At 55.3% G+C, this 15,463-nt stretch overlaps 2 protein-coding genes across 2 annotated transcripts in view; one reads left to right on the plus strand and one right to left on the minus strand.

The window, feature by feature from the left end:
* LOC110477959 (exocyst complex component 1) overlaps nucleotides 1-10,058 on the minus strand; it is a 34,185-nt gene extending 24,127 nt beyond the window's left edge. Inside the window, 2 exon segments of the mRNA XM_085571030.1 lie at nucleotides 9,547-9,616; nucleotides 9,976-10,058. Coding sequence (XP_085427156.1) covers nucleotides 9,547-9,616; nucleotides 9,976-10,058 — 153 coding nt within the window.
* LOC110477982 (BTB/POZ domain-containing protein KCTD12) lies at nucleotides 9,720-14,504 on the plus strand. The gene is made up of 2 exons (XM_021544256.4): nucleotides 9,720-9,796; nucleotides 11,428-14,504. The coding sequence occupies exon 2, from the start codon at nucleotides 11,450-11,452 to the stop codon at nucleotides 12,296-12,298; it is 849 nt and encodes a 282-aa protein (XP_021399931.1). The 5' UTR covers nucleotides 9,720-9,796; nucleotides 11,428-11,449; the 3' UTR covers nucleotides 12,299-14,504.
* Nucleotides 14,505-15,463: the final 959 nt, after the last annotated feature.

The following is a 15,463-nucleotide window of genomic DNA, read 5'->3' on the forward strand; positions in this document are numbered from 1 at the left end:
AACACACAAAGCAGCAGCTTTTTAGGTCAAGTGGAATTGCCCTGGGGAAGCCACAGCCTCAGGATTCCAGCTGAAAAAATGGCTCCAACAGTTTAGGAAAACTGGCTGGAGTGTTCCAAAGGATAACCCAGGAGGGCTCTGCTCTGGAAGATCACATCCAGGTCTAGTCAGGAAAATGGGCTGGGGCTGCCCCTGGATCCCTGGCAGGGGCTGGACACTGGGGCTTGGAGCAGCCTGGGAGAGCAGGAGGAGTCCCTGCCATGGCAGGGGAGGGATGGGATGAGCTCTAAAGTCCTGTCTTGGTTTGAACAGACAGGTTCTGCTAAGGAAAGCAGGAGCCTCCCTTGAAATGGAAAATGTAAAGTCCCTCCCTCTGAATTATTATAATTTTGAAATTAAGGGGCTCTCAGGCAAAGATATGGGAGTGGGAATGACAGTTCTTTATTAGGAAAATGAAAAATACAAATGCAATAGAAGAAAAAAAAGAGAACAAACCCCTGACAGAATCAGAACATGCCCTGTCCCCTGTGGGTCAGGGAGGTGGCTCAGCCCCATCCCAGGGGGGCTCAGCCTCCTGCAGTGCCAGCTGTGCTTCTGCTGGAGCAGGATCTGCACAAGGGGGGAGTTTTCCTCTGGAGCTCCAGGGCTGGGGGAGATGGGCCTGGGCTCCTCTGGGAATGCAGGGGGAAGGAAGCTGCTCCTCTGGGAATGCAGGGGGCAAAGGCTGCTGTGCTGTTCCCAGGTCAGATTGGATCCAGGTAGGAATGTTTGGCTCCTCCCCTGGGTGCAGCATCTCCCCATGGGATGATGGAATTTTCTCAGCCATGCAGGGACACTCAGTGGCCATGAACAGGAGATAATTAATAATTAATGGCCCATAAGCAGAAGAGATCTCCTGGAGGCAGGATTGGCTGTGGGAGAGATGAAGAAAACTGCCCAAAGAACAGCAGAGAACTGCCCCAGCTCTGGCAGATGGGAATTGAACACACACCCCTGCCAGTCTCTAACCTAAGTCCCTTCCCATCCCAACCATTCCACAATTCCATTTTCCATTCTAAAATAAATCAGGCCAAGAAGGCACTGCTTTGTTTCAGGGGGAAGAGTAGGAACGAGTTTTGCCTCGCATCCTTTAATGGCAAATTCCCACAGGATGATTTTCCATTCCCCCAGGTTTTTTACTCTGCAGCCAGAAAGGAAACGTACCCAGGGATGCAGGGAAGCTGCAACATTTGGGATCTCCCACCCTGGAACCCTGTGGCTGATCCCCTGTACTGTCTGGAGAACTACCCTGGCTCCACCCCAGATTTTGGGGGGCTCTTTGATCCCAGAGCATTCCTGGGGTGCTCTGATCTGATCCCTGTCTCCATTGACCATCCCAGGGAGCAGAGGCAGAGGGGACAGGAGGGATTTGGCTCCTGGGGCACCGTGGGGCCCTGATTTTTGCAGTGTGGACAATTCCAGGGCTATCCCTTCTTCTGGAAAAGCTCCTGAGGCCGCAGGGACCTTCCCCTTCCTGTGTGAGCAGCCCTGGAGTGGATCCCGAGCCACTGGTGGGTGACAGGGCCACACACCCTCATCCTCCCGTCTGTGCCAGGTTTTTGGGATGCTCGGTGGTTTTTGGGATGCTCGTTGGTTTTTTGGGATGCTCGGTGGTTTTTTGGGATGCTCCAGAGGTGGAGATCCCACTAGAGGGTGCTGGGAATCACGGAAAGGCTCTGCCTGCTCCTGGGCCATCCCTGCCAGGTCCTGTGACCACTTCCAGGTGACCCCTTCCAGGTGACCCCACAGCCATTTATGGCCCTCTTTTTGGTGTGGGTGTGTGTCCTCACCTGGGTGTCACAAGGGTTAGAACTTTGTGTGACACACGTCCAGATGAGATAAAGGTTTGCTCCAACATGAATTATAAACTAAAAATGAGAATTTTCCCTCTTTCCCCCAATGTTTTCAGAGTTCCAGCCCAGTGAGATGGTGATAAATGCAATGAATTCTAATTAATATCTATTAATTCATCACATTGAGCAGGCTATTAAGATTTCTTTTTCTGATAGACTGTACAGATAATCAGATTAATTGAATTTAATTATATCTGGGGGGAAGGGGAAAGACAATTGGACACAGGGAAAAGTGGGACTCATCTGAATTTTCCTGTCATCTGGGAATCCCACAGGAGCTGATCAGCTGGAATTCCATGGGTTTTGCTCCTTGACTCTTTAGATAAATTGGAATGATGGCTCCAGCTTCAGCCATTAACTCTGCCAAGGCCACCCCTAAGCCCTGTCCCCAAGTGCCACACCCGCAGGGCTGTGAAATCCCTGAAGGGATGGGAACGCCGGGGCTGGACGAGCTTTTCTTGGAGAAATCCTCTCTCATATCCAAGCTGGAGCTCCTCTGGCACAACCTGAGGCTGTTTCCTCTCATCCTGTCCCTTGTCACAGACACCACTGGCACTGGCAGGATGGAGGGAGCACAGCCTGCCGGGGGAGATGCTGCAGATCCTCCAGGAAAACTCATCCAGGGCCAAATCCAAGCTCTGCTGGGAATGAAAGCCCTTGGGAAGACTCCACATCCACCAAGATCCCAAATCCCTGCACTGCTCCTCCCGGTGGAGGGAAACACTAGGGAGGGAAGTTGGGAGACATTTCTCCAAAAATTATTCCTTGCCCCACTTCCAAACACTCCTGGCAGGAGAAGGGGGAGCCAGGCAGGCTCAGGGAGCTGGGGGCCAGGAAGAACTGGCAGAGAACTCCCCTGGGAGTGCCCAGCACGTGTGAAATGTCACTTTGTCACTCAGGGCAGGGCTGAAGTCCCTGACCCCTCCTGGCACTGGCCTGGAGCCACTCGGGGACAGCAGCACAGCTCAGTCACTGTCACCTCCAACCTTCCAAGGGGGGTCCCTTGGAATGAGATGGGCTTTAAGGCCCCCTCCCAACCAGGATTTGAGGATTTTTGATCCTTCTCTCAAGTTTGACAGGATAAATTGTCCATTCAGTTGTTGGAATTTGTGGTATTGATGATTCTGAGATTGTAGAAAGCTTTTGTTTTTTAGTCCCACTGCCAAAGAAGAAGTTGTAAATTGTCTGTGTTCGTTTTTAAGGTTGTTTATTTTTGCTTATTTATAATATGTTCTGCTGCCCTGCCCAGCTCTGTCCTGCAGGGCAGCGTGTGGGGCTCTGCCCTCAGTGGGATGTTACAAACATTAAATACCAGAAACTCCCTGGGCTGCATTTACAAGAACGTGCCAATATCTGTCACCTACGTTGGACAGTGTGTCCCCAGCCTGAACCAACAGAAAAATGCCAACACCACAGTGAAACATGGAGGGCATGAAGAAGGAGAAAAAGGACAAGGCACACCCAATTTCCTCCATCTTGTCCCCTCTGGACCCCTAATCTAGAATCCTAAATTTTACTTTTGCACCTGTGGCGCATTTAATTATTACTGATATCAAACACTCAGAGCTTGTAATTAATCCTGTAAGATTGAAAACTCTTTTCCATGGCCAGAGATCACAGCCAGTGTCTCTGGGGGCTCTGTCCAGGGAGGTTCCTGACCCCTGCCAGGGTCCCAGACCTGCCAGAGCAGCCAGAGGGAAGCTCTGTACTCCCAGATTCAGGAAGCTCCAGAGCTCCATCCCTGTGCCAGGTTCAGCAGGGCTCTGCTCTTCCAAACCACCCTCAGGGGAAGAGTTATCCCAAACTGGGCCGGGGTCTGAGGAGCTGATCCAGGGAGATGGGGGCTGTGCTCCAAAGCCCCTTCCAAGCACAAGGAATGCTCCCTCCCCAGCCCTGTGTCCCTGGGAGCGCTGGCACGGCTGGATCTCTCCGAGTCATGAGGCACATGGGGCTCATGGCCAGGGAAATGGGCCAGCAAATTTCCCTGGCACAGTGCTGGGGTAGGGATGTGCCTTCCAAAATCCACCCCTGGCTGGCAAAGTGACACTGGTGCTCCTGGGCCTGTCCCTGGCCAGCTGCAGATGCGGGCAGTGACCCCCTCCCTGCAGGGCCAGCAGGGCTGGAATTGATGTTCCCAGCACAGCTCCAGTTCTGGCTGGGCTGGCCCCAGCTGGAGGTGGCCTTGGACTCGTCCTTGACCTGCTGGGACACTGGGAAAGAGCTCCAGGGGACACAGGGACAGGGACTCTGCGCTGGAGGGTGAGGGTGGCATGGGAAGGAGTGGGAAGGACAAGCCATGGACCCATTTGGGCTGGACATCACAGAATCCCTGAGCCTGCAAAAGCTCTCTGGGACCATCAAACCCAACCATTCCTCCAGCTCTGACCCACGTCCCCAAGTGCCACATCCACAGGGCCTCGAAATCCCCCCAGGGATGTGACTCCACCACCGCCCTGGAATGACCTTTCCAATGCTGGGAAACCCTTCCTGGGGGGAAATGAGTGAAGAAGAGAAGGATCCCAGCACTCTCCTGAAACTGGGAAATCTGGAATCCAGGAAGCTGAATCCCTCCCATTTGCAGGAGAGCGAGGGGAGGGCACGCCTGGCTTTGCTCTGGGGGATTCCTTGCTGCCCAGCCAGATCCCCCTGCTCCCTGTCCTGCCCCAGCAGCATTCCCAGGCTGGCTCTGGCAGCCAGCTGGCACCTTCGTGCCAGGGCAGTGCCTTGGCAGAGCCTGAGGAACAGACTGGCTGCACCAGGCCCCCACAGGTCCCTCCTGTCACCCACCTGCCACCTCCTCCCTTCTTCTTATCCCATCTCAGCTGGGTCTTACTGAACAGCACCGGAATAAATCCTCCCTGAGTGGAAACCCGAGTGTTTGTGGGGAGCCTGGGAGCTGGGCTGTTCCCAGCTCACTGTGTGGATGATCCACATCCCAGAAATCCTCTGGGATTTTCACAAGATTTTTTTTAACCCATTGATTTTTGTTTGCTGGAGCTTTCCCTGGATCCTGCAGAGGACCCAAGGATCCATGTGGGAGTGAGAAGGAAAAGACCATGGGACCTGCTTCAGGGAAAGGTTGGATCACTGGGTTCTCCTGTTCTGGGAAGAGAATTCAGAATTCAGAATTCTCCTCCTGGGAGAATTCCCTTGGAGGAATAAAATCCTCCAGAATGCTGGCAGAGAAACTGGGAGGCCTTGGTGCCCCTCGTCCCTCTGGCTCCGCGCTGCTCTTCAGGAGATGTTCCTGCTCTGGCCAGGCCATTCCTCACCCCTTTCCTTCTGGGGCTGAAATATTCCCAACCCTGCTCCAGCTGACAGTTCTGGCCTGAAATCCAGAGGTGTCTGTGCTCCTTAATCAGGATTTTAATTGCCCAACTTGGAAGAGGCCACAAGGAAGTGTCTGGGTGAGACATCTCTGCTTCAGGGACGAGCAGTTCCAAAGTGTCCATCCAGGGATGAGATGAGATGAGATGGATGGACACTCCTTTGTTTCTCTGGGCAAATCCAGGATGGAAGCAGGTCCCTGACACAGCATTTCCATCATCCTGGTGGTGACAGTTCCAGTCCCATCAGAGCATGCCAGGAAACCCTCCCGTGGTGATGCCCTCAAGCTGTGGCTCCTTCAGGAGGGGTTTCCAGCCCTGACCTCTGTGGGATTCCTTAAAATCAGAGGGGTTTGGGCACCTTGCAAAAGGCAGGCCTCAGAGACAGCAGGATGGTGATTAGAGCTAAGCAGTAGCTATGAGATTTGTCAGTAGAAAAACTATACAAGAAGTAGAAAGAAAGGACAAATAGAACAATGGTCTGTGTATTAACGCTTGGGTAGAATAACTTCCTAAGTTGCAGAAAAGTACATCTGGTGTGATGTTAGGAAGGTCTAAGCTTAGTAATGGAGCTCTGTGCATTGTATCTTGAGGCTTACAAGCAAGTATTGTATTCAAAAAAAGCCAGCGTTGTTTTAACCAAAGGTACGTGTGCTTACAGTGATTGGATAGAACTACTGTCAATGTGCTTTTGCTTTGTGTGACTGGTCAAAAAGCTTATAAAGTAAGTTGTAACATTAAGTTCTTGGTCTGTTGCCTGGATGTGAGCTGCTGGCATCTTCCCATTGTCATAACCATGGAATGAGACTGCATGCCACAGCAGTCCTGTCCCGTTCGTGATTTGTACATAGCCCCTGGCCGGCGATACCCTCACCTCCCTGCGCTCTCCTGGGCATCTCGGCCGGCTGAACCCCCCTAATGAGGAGCCAATTAAAGAGCACCACTGATCAGAGCCTTTTTCCTGCCTTGTCCAACCCGATCTGTCACCAAAAGGCCGCAACAACCGCGGCGCGAGGCGGCGGCCGCTGCTAAAAGCGGCCCAGACCCGACGTGTGGCTGAATTATTGAAGGAGTCCCGACTCTGCTGGGGTCACACCGGTGTGGCCACTGCGTCCCCAGGGCTGCAAAGCCACCCGAGCTCCGGGCAGAAGCAGATTAACCCCTTTTATAGAAGCTGGCAGCAGCTGGAGCTTGCAGGAGCTTCGTGGAGGCGCAGGGAGAGCACGGGGGTGGCACAGCCACACTGGGGACATCGCTCCTGTCGCCTCTCCTCAGCCTCAGGAGCTCACAGCTCCGTGCTGCCGGCAGACCTGGCAGCTCCGGGTGGAAAAGAGAAAAAGATGGGCTTTAGGGATGCTGGGGGGAGTTTCCTGCTGAATTTTGGGAAGTTGGGACCCTGCACGGCGCTCATTCAAGGCTGAGAGCCCCTTCAGGCGTGAGCTCTTCTCACCCCAAACCCAACAGTGGGGTTTTATTAACCCCACAGAGGAAAACCCTGCACACAGTGGGGTTTTAATTAACCCCAGAGAGGAAAACCCTGCACACAGTCGGGTTTTAATTAACCCCAGAGAGGAAAACCCTGCACGGGCGGAGAATGAAGGATGGGGAAGAGGGAGACAGAGCTGGGAGCACCAAGAGGAGCATGGATGCTGCAAAGGGGGATTTTCCCACTGATGGACATACAGCCAGAAGACCCTGAAGGGATTAAAAATAATTCAGTGCCCCAAATGTCCTAAAAATAATTCAGTGCCCCAAATGTCCTAAAAATAATTCTGTGCCCCACAGGAGCCTGGCACTCAGGGATTCTGTTGCCTTTTTAGGACTTTTTAGCTCCACTTTGTTTAAGGATGAAAGATTCCTGCCTCCAGTCCTGGCTCGTGAATCATGGCCGTGGCACCGAGGAATCTGAACCTCAGTGTGGACCCTTCTGACATCCAGGAATGAGGGTTTTTTCCCTCTGGTAAATATTCCTGCCTCCACAGGCAATTCCCTTGGTTATCTCTGGACAAGGAATGGATGGAGCAGCATCAGTGCTCTGGGATAACATCCCTGCAATGTGATGTGCCACAGGATACTCATCCCAGCATGGCTTACAGTTGATTTATTATATTTTGGACTTTTTTAGCTGAGGAAAAATCAGGCAATGGAAACATTTGCATCTCACTTCCAGCTGACACTCCTCGATCCTTAAAAATGCAAATTTAAGGATATTTCAAGGAGTTTTGGGGCAGCACAAGTGGGTTTTAGCAGTGCTGGGGAGCGGGCTGGACTCTCTGGAGGGGCATGAGGAGGATGAGGCACTGTGGGGTGAAGGGATTTGTGTCCAAGCTTGGAAAACATGGGAATAGCAGCCAGGAAGTGACTCCAGGGCCTTGCTCACAATCGCTCTGTGGAATCTCAGAGTGGACACAAACAAACTCTCATAAAACCCTTCCCTGCCTTCTCTTGGGATGGGGATGAATCATCTGCCACTCTTGTGGTTGATAAAGTCTTTAAAGCCAGAGAGGGACCCAAATTCCTGCTCCAGTCTTCTTGGAAGAACTTGCAAAAGCTGCTTTATAAAACCTCCTGGCAACTTCTCTTGAGTTTCCAGGCCCCCTGGTCGCTTCCATGGTGCCAAACATCTTCCCCTTCCCTGGAGATCCCATTCCCTGTTGCCTTTGGACACATTAGCATTGGCCCAGGTGGTTTCCATGATTTCCACATCAGCTCATGGGAGGATTTGCACCAATTTGGGTGCAATTTTTGTCCCCGCTGAGCCTCAGGCATGTGAGGAAAAAGCACAGAGGCAACTGGGAAAAGGGAAAGGGAAAAAAGAACGGGAAGTGCCATCATTGCTCCTGTCACTGGGCCTGTCCTGGGCTCCCATCCCAACTCTCCCAGCACCGCCTACAGAGTAAATCAGTTTAAATTGGATTTGAGGAAAAATGTCTTCATTGCTGAGCCCTGGCACAGCTGCCCAGGATGGAGGCCCTGGGCTGGAGCAGTAACTTGGATCATGGCTGGGTGACGGTGTCTCCCCGAGACAGGGAGTTGTGAGCCAACAGAGCTGAAAATTCCCTGGGAATTCTTTGATGAACTTGCAGCTACATTGGATCGGACCTCCAGAAAAGTGGGTCAAAACCATACTGGATTTCATCCCAATCCCAAAAATCAAACAGGCTCATGGTGGCTAAATTTTCCCCCCAGGCCAATTTAAAAGATACTTCAAGTATCTTTTGAGCCAATCTCTGTAATCTATCCATCCATCCATCCATCCATCCATCCATCCATCCATCCACTCATCCATCCATCCATCCATCCATCCATCCATCCATCCATCCATCCATCCCCCATCCATCCATCCATCCATCCATCCATCCAACAAACTGGTCTCATTTATAACTCTCCTCCCTCTATAAATATATCCCACAAAATATCCAGGCACAGTTCCTGCAATTTATGGGAAAATAATCGAACAGCCCTGAGATACAAGAAAACAACACGGAGAAACCCAAACAGAAAAATTCCTTGGACGTGGGTGCCCAGACTCAGGGATTTAATTTGTAGGAGAAGAAGAAATCGCATCTTCTGCTCGTAAAAAATTTAACACCGACAAAAATTCGTGGATGAACTCAGGCCAGCTCTGCTGTCAGAGAATGTTGGAATTTAAGCTTCACTGGACTTCCGATGGAAAGGATTCCAGGAAACGTGTAAATATTGGGATGCTGTTTGGAGTTGTCATACTTTCCTGAGTTTACATGAACTGGAATTTTCAAGTAAACTAAAAAGAGCTGAATTCTCTTTCCTTGCTTGGTTTTTCCAGCCTGGACAAAAAGGCTGCCACAGCAGCCTAAGCTCCTTATGATCCCACTGGTGTCATTCCTACCTTGGGAAAGGGCATTCCAGTCCCTCCAGCTCAACAATATAAAATCATCCAAGGAATAGCAAGAGTTTGGCTGCTGTAACCCAGCTGTTTGGCTGGGTTTGGAATTGTGGAACCATTGAATGGTTTGGGTTGGAAGGAACCTCAAAGCCATCTGACCCCCAGCCATGGGCAGGGAGACCTTTCACCATCCCAGGATGCTCCAAGCCCCAGCCTGGCCTTGGATATTCCCAGGGATCCAGGGGCAGCCACAGTTTCTCTGTGCACCCTGTGCCTGCCCACCCTCAGAGGGGTGAGTTTCTTCCCAGTACCCCACCTAAATCCCCATTCTTTTCACTTAAAACTCTTCCCCTTGTCCTGGCACCATCTGGCTGCGTTACAAGTCCCTCTCCCTCCTTTTTTACCAGCCCCGCGGCATCCCCAGTCGATGGCAAGGGATTCCCCGGTGAGTCCCGGCCGGTACCCAGAGCGGGCAGGATGCGGGGATGGGGGACGCGGGCACGGGGGATGCGGGGACGGTGGGGGCTGGTCGGCTGGAGGCGGAGGGAGGCGGGGGAAAGGCGGTCCTGGGGACAGCAGGGGACGGCCCTCGCCGCCTTCCCGGCCATAAAACGGCGGGGCCAGGGCTGGGCGGGCGGAGAGGAGCGGCGGGAGCGGCGCGGCCGGAGCGGCGCGGCGGGAGCGCAGCGGAGCGGCCGGGCCGCCCTGCCCAGGTAACGGGGGCCGAGGGGTCGGGGTCCCCCGGCCGGAGAGCGCCGGCACGGCTGCGGGGCTGAGCCGGGCTGGGCTGAGCCGGGCTGTCCCCGCCGCTGTCCCCGCCGGGTCCGCGCCTGGGATGGGCAGAGGGGACAGCGGCGCCGCTCTGCCCGTCCCCCCCGAGCCCCCAGCCCACCATGGGCAGCCCCCCGAGCCTGATAAAGGGATGCGAGCTCCGGGCACGGGCGGCTTCTGCCCGCTGGGCTGTGCCGTGGGCATGGAATCGCCAGGAAAAGGGACCCAGAGCCACTGCGGGAGGGGAGCGGGGAGCCGGGACCGCGCTGATCCTCTTTCCATCCTTCCGGCTCTTCCTTGCCCAAGTCACTCCTTGTTCAACGACGATTCTCCCTGTGAGCCGGGAGGAGTGTGGCCGTGAAACGTTGGCTCAGCTCTGCCCCCGTGCCCGAAAGTGCCCACAGAGTTCTATCTTTGTCCTTTAGTTGCTCCGAAATTTGTGCTGGGATCCTTTGGAGCAGCTCCTGGCAGTTTTTGCGGCAGGACATGGGGACGGGGCGAGCCCTTGGGCTAATCCTTGGGTGTGGGACCAGTCCTGGGGGGTGCCAGCCTCCGAGCAGACCCAGGGCAGCACTGAGACCACCCAGGGAGGGGGCAGAGCTGGAGGTCAGCCCAGGGAACCCCTTCTCTCCATGGTCTCCCAAATGCCTGCACAGAGCACGGCATGGATCCAGGCTCTGGCTGCTGAGCCAGGTTTATGTAAGCTGCTGATTTGCAGTGTCAAGAGACATCCAAGAACCGGCTTGCCTTTGGAAAATGTATAATTCCGTGGCATCTGCCTCGGAACAATCGCTGTAGCAGCAGCCCAGGATTTGTCTTGGTCCCAGCCCCTTGGAGAGGTTCTGCCGTCTCCCAGCTTGGCTGCGAGTCCGTGTTGAGCGCTCTCCAGGAGCAAGGACAGAGCGGGAGTGCCAAAAGGCTTTGTTCCCCATTCCCTCTGTCCTTCAGGGAGCTTCTCCCCAGCCCCGGAGTGCTCCTTGTGTGGCACCACAACCCCTCCAGCCCCAGCTCTGCAGGGCCCCTGCACCAGGAACTCCTCCCTCGGCAGCTGCTCCTGCCCGCAGGATGCCGGGCTGGCGGGTCCCCAGGGTGTGACAGCCCTGCCTTTCCTGTTGTTGACAGCAGCTCCACGTCCCTGCACCTTCCTGGGCAGAGGGGCCGAGCCCCTGTGCTGCCTGGAGAGCTCAGGTGGAGGTGGCACGGTCAGACCACGGGCAGTGTGCCACGGCAGGGGAGGTGGCTTTGGATAATGCTGCTTCTTCCAAAAGTCAGGGACTGGGGAAGAGAGATGACTTCCAGACTCCTGGAGAGACAGGATCTGCTCCTGCCCTGCCTGCTGAACAAAACTAGACATTGAGTGGTGGCTTGGCAGTGCTGGGTTGGACTCCATGATTGTAGAGAGCTTTTCCAATCTAAACAATTCTGTGATTCCATGTGCGATCTGGCTTGGGATCATTTCCAGTCACCTGGGACTGGGGCAGTGGCTTGGGATGCCCTGCAGTCAGTTGGGATCAGGGCAGTGGGCTGTGTTTCCCGGCAGCTTTAACACGGTTCTGACCCGTTTGTGCTGCAGGTGGGAGCAACAGGAGCTCACCATGGCCCTGGCAGACCCCGCGAGCTGTGCCAAAGGCAGCGAGGACAGCAACCCCTTCCCTGACATCATCGAGCTGAATGTGGGGGGACAGGTGTACATCACCCGGCACCCCACGCTGGTCAGCGTGCCCGGCTCGCTGCTCTGGGAGATGTTCACCCAGAAGAACGCTCGCTCACTGGCCCGCGACAGCAAGGGCCGCTTCTTCGTGGACCGGGACGGGTTCCTGTTCCGCTACATCCTGGATTACATGAGGGACCAGCAGCTGGTGCTGCCCGAGCACTTCCCGGAGCGCGGCCGGCTGCAGCGCGAGGCCGAGTACTTCATGCTGCCGGAGCTGGTGAAGCTGCTGGTGCCCAAGCTCAGCCAGCAGAACTCGCTGGGGGACGATCCCTGCCAGAGCGACCCCGAGGAGCCGTCCCCCGGCGCGGACGCCGCGCGCGGCCTGAGCCCGGCCGCCGCCGCGCTGCCCGGCGCTGCCAGCACCGAGGGCCGCAGGGCGGGCTTCATCACCATCGGCTACCGCGGCTCCTACACGCTGGGCAGGGACAGCCAGACGGACGCCAAGTTCCGCAGGGTGGCCCGGATCATGGTGTGCGGCAAGACCTCGCTGGCCAAGGAGGTCTTTGGGGACACCTTGAACGAGAGCAGGGACCCGGACAGGCCCCCGGAGAGGTACACGTCCAGGTACTACCTCAAATTCACCTTCCTGGAGCAAGCCTTTGACAAACTGGCCGATGCCGGCTTCCACATGGTGGCCTGCAACTCCACGGGCACCTGTGCCTTCGCCCACGAGCAGACGGACGACAGGATCTGGACCTCTTACACCGAATATGTTTTCTATCGTGAGTGACACAAATCCAACCCTCCGCCAACCGACCGCTGACCGTCCTTTTCCCGTCCCTTGCTGGCTGTGTCCTAGAAGGTAGACATCCGTCCCTGAATCCCGGCGTCCTCCCTCTGCCTCCTTTTCAGTTGGTTCTTGAGTTTTTTCCCTCCTCCTTGCTCCAAGTTGAATCCTGCCCAGCTCTTCCTTGTAGCAGCTGCTGAGCACCGACCTTCCTCCCTCTCTGTGACTGCTGCAGTCGCTCCCAACCCTCCCTGGATGTGTGGACTCGGACACTGCTGTTGGGTGGGAGGGGTGGGACACGCTGGACACTGCTCTGGGCTGGAATTCCTGCTCATGGATGGGCTCGGACACTGGACTGGGCTCTCTGTCCCGTGCAGCTCCACGGGATCCTGCTGCACACACTGGGACCTGCCAAGGGGGTTCGGAGAGGAATCGTTGGGATAAAGACATGGGAAAGGTGGGAAGCAGAGCCGGGGAGGGGGTGGGGGTTGGGAAGTGGCAGCCTGGCAGCACGGCTGGATTGGCAGGAGCTCTGTAAGCAGCTTAGCCGGAGACTGGCAGCGCTTGGGAAGGGGAGAGGCTCCCCCTGTGCTCGCAGCTCTGAGCTGAGACATGGCCGCGGCTCCGGGATGCTTCGGGCGGGATTTTGGGGGGGATTTTGGGGAGGGTGGGAGGGCCAGATGTTCTGTGAAGGAGGTGGGGGGGAGCAGGGAAGGCTTGATGTTCTTGGGGGTGTAAAATGCTTATACAGCTCTCCAACTCCTTGGAGTCTTATCAGCCAAAAAGTCCCTTCATGTTTTTCTGGGGAGGACAATGGGAATCACGGGGATGAGGTTGGAATGCTCCAGTGGTGTCCAGGCCACAGCTTCACCCAGCAAAGGGAATTTTGGCCATTTTGGTGATCTCCCATGAGGTGTCTCCAATCTCAGCCCTCCAGGCCCACCTGGGGCTGGAGCTGCTGCTGCTCTCCCCCACTGGCTGATGCGGAATAAAGGGACAGCCCGGAGTGACCGTGTGTCCACATGTCCAGCTGGCACAGGACAGGGGAGGTTTGCTGAGGGGGCTCCAAGGGGAGATGGAAGGAAGGAACACAAAGTTACCAGAGCCTCTGTGAACTGCTGTGCCCCTCCTGTCCTTGCTGGGCAGGATCCCAGGGCAGCACATCCCCAAGCCCAGCGCTGGGTGATGCCCAGCCCCAGCTCTGGCACATGGCCTCAGCCCGCAGGGGAGGTGAGCCTGATGTCCCTGATGTCCCTGTCTGCTGCCTGTGCCTGTCCTCTGGTTCTCTGCCACCCATTCCTGACATCCACCATTCACCTAAGGCACCTACCACCCATCCCTGCTCCTCCTCCACCCATCCCTGCTCTTCCACCATCCACCCTGCTCCTCCACCCTCCATTCCTGCTCCCACCACCCATCCCTGCTCCTCCATCCTTGCTCCTCCTCCACCCATCCCTGCTCCCACCACCCATCCCTGCTCCCATCACCCATCCCTGCTCCTCCATCCCTGCTCCTCCATCCTCCATCCCTGCTCCCACCACCCATCCCTGCTCCTCCATCCCTGCTCCCACCACCGATCCCTGCTCCCATCACCCATCCCTGCTCCTCCATCCCTGCTCCTCCATCCTCCATCCCTGCTCCCACCACCAATTTCTGCTCCTCCACCACCCATCCCTGCTCTTCCACCCTCTATCCCTGTTCCCACCCTCCATCCCTGCTCCTCCTCCACCCATCCCTGCTCCACCACCCATCCCTGCTCCTCCACCCTCCATCCCTGCTCCTCCATCCTCCATCCCTGCTCCCACCCTCCATTCCTGTTCCCACCCTCCATCCCTGCTCCTCCACCACCCACCCCAGCCCCTGTGAAGCTCCTGGAGTGGGAACTGCAGATCTCCTCCCCGGCTGGACAGCCTCCAAGGGGCTGCTCCTGCTTGGCATTCATGTGGGAGGAAGGTTTGCAGCTTGTTCCTGGAGAGGAGGGAGGGCTCTGGGGCCAGCAGAAGTTTCAAACCAGGTTCTCCCTCTCTCCTGAAGGAGGGGAAGGCAAAAAAACGGTATTTTGACATTTTTCATGGTCCTGTTCCTCATTCCAACAACCTCTGGAAGAGGAAATGACAACAGGCTTTAAAAAAGACAAGAAAAAGGAACTTGAGCTCTGTGTGCACACAAAGAAAACCTTTCAATAAAGGGGGAGGGGAGCTGCATTCCATATTTGCTTTATCTTTTTGAACTCAAGGTTTTCCTAAGTAGGATTGGGAAAAGAAATTGCTGCCTTGTGGGAAATGGGGCTCTTTTGATGTTTATCCCCACTGGAACTGGGCTGAAAAATTGATCTCTTGGGAGGAGAAATTTTTGCCTGAGGGAGAAACCAGAATGGCAGAGTCACCATTCCGGGGGTTTTGATGTGGCAGGTTCTGGGATCGGGGCTGACCCCCACAGGAAACACGAGCAGGAGTTATTCCTGAATCCTTCCAGAGCCTAATGGTTTTCCTGGAAACTGAGACTTCATGAAAAAATCCTTTGGTTGAGATCCATCTCCACAAAAATGCACACGCTTTGGGGTTGTTTCTTTTCCTTGCATGTATTTATTTATAGGAAAAGTGTCCTTGTCATGGGAGGAGAACCTGGCTCATTTGATCCCCAGGAAAGATCTTGGATCAAACAGATCAAATTTGCTGGGAAATGGTGGCATGGAAAAGCATCTCAGGGAGGTCTCCTCCTCTGAACAATCCTGGCAAGCTGGGAAGAACCAGGCAGGGAATGATTGGAGTGAGCTGGGAGCTCTCAGGGCCTCAGGGGGACAGTGGAGAACCAATTCCCTGATGCTGCCTGGGTTTCCTGGGAATATTCCCATATTTCTGTGATTCCCAGACCCTGAGCTCCTGCTGGGCCATCCCTTGGGCTTGTCCAAACCACCCAGAGCTGCTCTACTGCTTCTGGCCTTGTGCTCCCCCCAGCACCTCCCACCCCCAGGCTGTCCCTAGGGAAACTCCAGCCTTGTCCAGCTCCTTCCCTGCTGGATTTGGACTTGGAGGTGGTTCTTCCTCCCCACCAAGAGGATGGGATGCTGCTCCTCAGCTTTCTGCCAGGGCAAGCTGGGTTAAGCCAAGCTCCAGGTGCTGCTGGAGGTGCCGTGGCAGCATCCTGCTCTTTTCCAGGAGCTCCATC

The sequence above is a fragment of the Lonchura striata genome, chromosome 4A, assembly GCF_050655825.1.
Source record: "Lonchura striata isolate lonStrDom1 chromosome 4A, ASM5065582v1, whole genome shotgun sequence".
NCBI classification, from domain to species: domain Eukaryota; kingdom Metazoa; phylum Chordata; class Aves; order Passeriformes; family Estrildidae; genus Lonchura; species Lonchura striata.